Source organism: Danio rerio, chromosome 11, assembly GCF_049306965.1.
Source record: "Danio rerio strain Tuebingen ecotype United States chromosome 11, GRCz12tu, whole genome shotgun sequence".
In the NCBI taxonomy this organism is placed as follows: Eukaryota; Metazoa; Chordata; class Actinopteri; order Cypriniformes; family Danionidae; genus Danio; species Danio rerio.
In genome coordinates, this window is record NC_133186.1 from 11,821,262 (window position 1) to 11,827,466 (window position 6,205).

General features: G+C 38.9%; 1 protein-coding gene across 3 annotated transcripts; it reads left to right on the top strand.

Annotated features, from left to right (window-relative positions):
- The first annotated feature begins 2,840 nt into the window (after positions 1 to 2,840).
- si:dkey-23f9.11 lies at positions 2,841 to 5,925 on the top strand. Of its 3 annotated transcripts, none has more exons than XM_073916465.1 (7): positions 2,841 to 4,330; positions 4,532 to 4,631; positions 4,740 to 4,815; positions 5,053 to 5,141; positions 5,218 to 5,314; positions 5,418 to 5,557; positions 5,653 to 5,925. In XM_073916465.1, exons 1-7 carry the CDS (start codon positions 4,171 to 4,173, stop codon positions 5,825 to 5,827), a joined length of 837 nt encoding a protein of 278 aa, XP_073772566.1. In that variant the 5' UTR covers positions 2,841 to 4,170; the 3' UTR covers positions 5,828 to 5,925. The 3 variants fall into 3 exon arrangements, with proteins under 3 accessions (XP_073772566.1, XP_068080333.2, XP_073772567.1); XM_073916466.1 differs by having other exon boundaries at positions 4,087 to 4,330; positions 4,541 to 4,631; XM_068224232.2 differs by lacking the exon at positions 5,218 to 5,314.
- Positions 5,926 to 6,205: the final 280 nt, after the last annotated feature.

The window sequence follows — 6,205 nt, forward strand, 5'->3', positions numbered from 1 at the left end:
GTATACTTTACATGCATAGTCAATAACGTTTTTCACTTCAAATATTTTTCTTCTCTACTTAGCAAGCATAATAATTTGGCACACAGAATCATGTATTGTGTACAGACATAGACTGCCATTGAGGATTCACTAGGGATGTTTAGTCAAGTAAAATGGTCAGACTCAGGATTACTAAGTATGCTATTTTATTTTATTTGTATATTACATGAACAAATCACCAAAATGGGCAAAAGCAAGCATCTTATTTTGTGTTGCTTACATTGTTTAATTTCTCATAGACTACTAATAGTAATAATGCATTAAATAATTTAGTCAGTGATGGTAAAAAGTCTGCGTCTCTCTGTGTCGCTCAGGCTGCACTGCAGTGTCTATTCACAGGCGCGATCCCACTACTGATCAGCACGGGGGCTTTGACCTGCTCCGTGTCCGGCCTGGGTCGGTTCACCCCTTCTTAAACGACCTGGTGGTCCCAAGCTCCCCCAGCAGCACCATATCGATACCGAACTTAACGTGGACACCCGATCAACATAGTCCACTGCAGTCCAGAAGCCCTGAACTCAAGCGATCCGCAGCCTCAGCCTCCCAGTAACTTGGATTACAGGCGCGCGCCACTGAACCCGGCGAGAGCTGAGAGAATCAGAGCTGTGGAGAATCTGATCATCACAGCGACCTCTAGTGGAGGAAAACTGAATGATGAATAAAAACTGACTTCATAGCCTTATGACATTGAATAAAAATAAACAGCAGTATAGTATGGTCACAAATTAAACAATTTGTATGTTATCTTGTCGTAAAATACTATAATGTTTTTGAACCAAAGATCATTATGCTTTTTTGTGAATGCCACAACATTCTGTATTAACTATTAACTGATAAAATGTAATAAATACTGTGGTATATTTTATTTTTTTACTAAAGTAAAAGTGGTTTATTGTATCATAATACATATAGCTGTAGAAAAAATACAAAATGGGTGATTTGTTTATGATAGATGTGCATCTGCATAAATTATAATAGTCTATGAGCAGAGATAAATTCAATGAAAAAATTGTAGAAATGAAATGAACAGGGCTTTATTGTTTTCTGAGGAGTCTAGTCTTTAGGTACAGCATTGTGAAAATCAAATGTAAAATAATACCGTTATAGTCTTCATTTTATAAATATAAAAATAAATTATTTTGTTATTAAAATTACAAATGTGCAATTTATTAGTCCTGAATGCTTTTAAGTTCCTTTTTTAGTCACAGGCCTCATAACATATGCAAAGGCTAAACTATTATCTAGACTCATTCATTCATTCATTTTCATTTTGGATTAGTGCCTTCATTAATCTGGGGAATTGTAACAGAAGGAATCAACAATTTATTCAGCATACGCAGCAGATGCCCTTCCAGCTGCAACCCAATGGGAAACACCCACACACTCTTGTATTCATACCCATACACTACGGGCAGTTTAGCTTAATTAAATTCACCTATACCGCATGTCTTGCAAACACGGGGAGAACATGCAAACTTCACACAAAAATTACAACTGACCCAGTTTTGTGAATGATCGCATTGAGATATCGATGCTGAAATATTGTGCAGCTAAGAGATATTTCAGTCAAAAATTTTAATTTAGGATTTTCACAATCATAATTATGCGGTGAACTATCCATTTAAGATTAAGTGTGCAAACAGTGAACCTCTGAAAAAGTACAAATTTAATGGTTTAATCTTCCACTTTAATACCTGCTCCTTATCGTGAATAACTAATCATTAACTGAGATAAACAATGATCATTTAACCCTTGCTGAGATACTAACTGTGGTGTCAGATGCGGTTGTGACCATCAGTGCTTTCAATATAAGACTTGAGAGAATCTCACACAGTCTGTGGCATGAATTGATAGACTGTTTCATCTTTAGCTGCACATTATTCTGAATTGCACACTAACACTGAGGTGATGAAATAAAGCAGCAACAACACAGATTAAAAACCACAAACTCTTTGGTCTAAAGACTAAACAGTTGCAATATTAGAGGGTAAACTAAAATCACTTTGTACTCTCTGACACTAAATAAGTTTTTAGCTTTTATGAATAGAAAATAATGTTTGTGATTATTAATCTAACAGATCCGAGTCATTGTACAATATGAGATGTAGATTACATTACACTGATAGAGGCCACATCTGCATCTGACACCATATTTAGTGACTGAAAAGGTATTGACTTAATTAGTGAATGAATGAATAAATGAGATATCACTGAATGAGTGAATGTTAGTCGCTGAACTGCTTTTCTGTTGTCATTTAAAAGCTTTTCATTTCCTGATGTATACTGTGGCCTATTTGACGATGTTTTACTGTTAAATGACACATTATAAATAATTTAGTTATGAAAATATTAATTCTATATGTATTATTCATTACATATTTTATAAATTATACATTTGCGTAAAATTGTGTTTATGACTCTTTGTTAATGCAAAAAAAAACAGCAATTGAACACCTTTTCTCAGTGTACTTTACTGCTTACTCTTGTCTTCTAGATGTGTGTTTTTATTAGTTTTTTTATCCATTGTCATGCAGCTATACAACAGTAAACCTGACTTGACCTTTAAATAAAGCACAAATGTTTGTTTTTTATATTATACAGTGTAATGAACTTTACTGTGTGGTCCCAAAACACTATAGTCTTTACTATAAATAACTATATTATTTTTTTATTTGGGACAAATATTTTTATTCAGTGCCATAAGACCAATAAAAGTCAAATTTACTTCAGCATTCATTTTTCCTCTACTAGAGGTCGCTGTGATGATCAGATTCTCCACAGCTCTGATTCTCTCAGCTCCCGCCGGGTTCAGTGGCGCGCGCCTGTAATCCAAGCTGCTGGGAGGCTGAGGCTGCGGATCGCTTGAGCTCAGGGCTTCTGGACTGCAGTGGACTATGTTGATCGGGTGTCCGCGCTAAGTTCGGTATCGATATGGTTCTCCTGGGGGAGCTCGGGACCACCAGGTCGTTTAAGGAGGGGTGAACCGGCCCAGGACGGAGACGGAGCAGGTCAAAGCACCCATGCTGATCAGTAGTGGGATCGCGCCTGTGAATAGACACTGCAGTGCATCCTGAGCAACACAGAGAGACGCAGACTTTTCTTCAAGGAGCACTTACACATACAAAAAAGAGGAGAAATACTAAATAATCTCTTCCCTCATTTTTATTGTTCTGACAATTCTAGATTTATAGGGTCATCATAACTGCATTATAACAGGCTTCATCAGGCAGTAAATCTTTTGGACTCTTAAAATGTGTTTTGAAATATCAGAGACAATAAATATCACACACTTCTGATCACTTCTACATTTACTGTAATCCACTGCCACACACACACACACACACACACACACACACACACACACACACACACTGAAAATCTTCTGACTCAAATAGACAGTATCTTATAGAAATGTATAGATATATTGCTGTATAATAAAGCTTTGAACTAAAATTTGGATTTGGATGATGCAACTTTAATATTGTATTGATTTTAACACATAATGAAGATCAAACACAAACATGAATGGATTTATATTAACATTATAAACGCATCAAGAAATGATGAGCTTAGAGAGTTTTAAATCATTTTTAACGGATATGAACTTTAGTAGAAAATACATTTGAAGGTGCCTTAAAAAAAAGTGTTAAAATACTTTAAAAACGGAAAAACAAATCGCCAATAGGTGGCAGCAAGAGACCGCTTTAATCGAGTGAAGCTTTGAGTGATTCATTCAGCCACGAATCACTGAATCATTGACTCGCCCGACTCTTTACAATGGCCAGAATCATTCGTGTACGGAAACGCAGCTGTGTTTTATTCAGAGATGTCCAACTGTTCTGCAGTTTATTTTATTATTATCATAGTAATGATTTCAATATTATTAATGAGAAAATAACGCGGAAGTTTTTTAGCGCCTGCCTCGTCACGTGATCGTCAGCATCCTTGGCAACGGTTCTTATTGTGTTGTTTTGAACTTCGCTCTGTCATTGGCATCTGATCTCGGCGTTCTTCGTGGCAACTTATTCGCAGACTATTGATATTATTGATCGTTGGATACATCGATTGATCGCCTGCTGCTCCCTTCATTCAGGTTTGACCCTTGCTATCACACTGTGTTTTGTGTTCAGTATGTCTTGTGTTCATTACAGGTTTCAGAGTCGACTCACCTACGACTCGCTCCAGTTTGAGGGCCTCAACATCACTGTGGGAGAGCTGAAGCGGCAGATCATGAGGCGCGAGAGGCTGAAGTTCTGCCAGCTGAAGATCAGCAAAGCCCAAACTGATGAAGGTGAGATGAGGAAAAGCCACTTAAACTATACTACACTAACATTAGATGTGTTATCAGACAGACTTGTAGAAGCTGTGATGCGTTATCATGACTCTGATGGTGACACATAGTGATGTTTTGAGTGTTTTAAAATGCTAATGGCACTCAAAGTATACCATGGTAAATGATTATTACTATATTCAAACTTTATTTTGCTGTCAGAATACACAGATGATGATGCTCTCATCCCTAAAAACACATCGGTCATCATCAGACGGGTCCCTGCTGCTGGACTGAAGTCCTCCAACAGAAGATTTGTTGGGTAAGTCATGTGAAATGAGTGCAATCATCCTCTGATAGATGTTGAATCAAGAGTTTGAGTCTGTCTGTGGTGTTTTGGTCACACAAGCTCCTTTGTTTTGTTTTGCAGACATCAAGCTGGACCATCAGCTAAATCTTCTCAAACAGGTGATTCTTCACTCCTCTCACTGGAGCAGCTGTTGAAGGTATTGAACAAATGATTAATTCACCCCCCAGTGCTGCTCTGTATGGAACTGCGGTGTTTGCATTTGAGGCATCATAATGACATGCAGTGCAGAATATCAATACACAGTGTTTAGCAAACAACAATACACACAAACACACACACACAAACACACGCAGCTTCTTAGGGAGATTTGAGGGTGTTTATTTAGAGCAAATCAGTGAAATAAAATTCTAATGTGCAAATGCCTGTGAAACAGACTGAGAATCTGGCTGAGGCAAAGGCATCAGAGGAGGACAAGCTAAAAGCGGTGATGTACCAGTCCAGTCTGTGCTACTACTCCAGCAGGTGAGCGTTCAGACACTGACAGGTTTGGTTTGTGAGAAATGTTAGAGCTGATTCTCATGGTTCTGATGTTCATCAGTGAGGCCATGACACTGCTTGGGCTTCTTCCACCCAACTATGTCTGCTTTCACTGTGGGATCCCAGGACACCACATTAGGCACTGCCCCTCTAAAGGGGTAACTGGGTTTTCTAAGCTTATGGTTGCTGTGAACTTGAGCTCTTGTCTCCATCAGTCAGATTGTTTGCTCTGTCGTTTGACTGTCACTCATGAATTCACAGGGCAGCAGCTCTGCTCCGCACAAGCGCATCAGGAGGAGCACAGGGATTCCACGCAGCTTCCTGTTGGAGGTGGACGACCCAAACCGAAAGGGAGTCATGATGGACGGCAGCGGCAAATACGTCATTCCCATCATAGACGCGTGAGTAAACTGTACTTGGCATTGCAGCATGTTTTAGTGTTTGTGAAAATCTCACATTATGTCTGCTTGTGTGTGTTTGCGCTCGATCTGTTCAGTGAGGCCTATGCTGCTGAGAAGAAAAAGAGGCCGTCCTTCTCCTGCCAGACCAAGCCGCTGTCCTCCTCTTCCTCAGCTGGTGCAGCATCTTCAGTCCAGGACGCCGGAGGGAAACGTTCCCGCTCCCCATCTTCACCAGAGATGCACGGCGACCAGAAGAGACCACGTCACTGAGAGACCTTCACCCAAGAGACCTGGAGCCGACGTGAGCACAGTGTATATATTGTACATAGTTTATGAATAAAACTGAATAAAGATTATAGCAGCATAAACTGTGGACTGGGTGACCTTCACACAATACAGAAACACAAAAGAAAATTATCAACACATTAAGATAGAAATGATGAACAAACATGCTGCGGGAGAACCAGTGTGCTGTCCTGCTCAGAATCTAAAACTTTTAGTTAAAGTCTATAAAATGTTAATCAGAAGAAGAAAAAAAACGCTGAACAGCTTTTATAGTATTCAATAGTTTTCCTCATAAAGGGGAAAAGTTCAAGAAACATGGAAGAAAAGGCGGCATGTACATATTTTTAAAAATCCATTGGAATG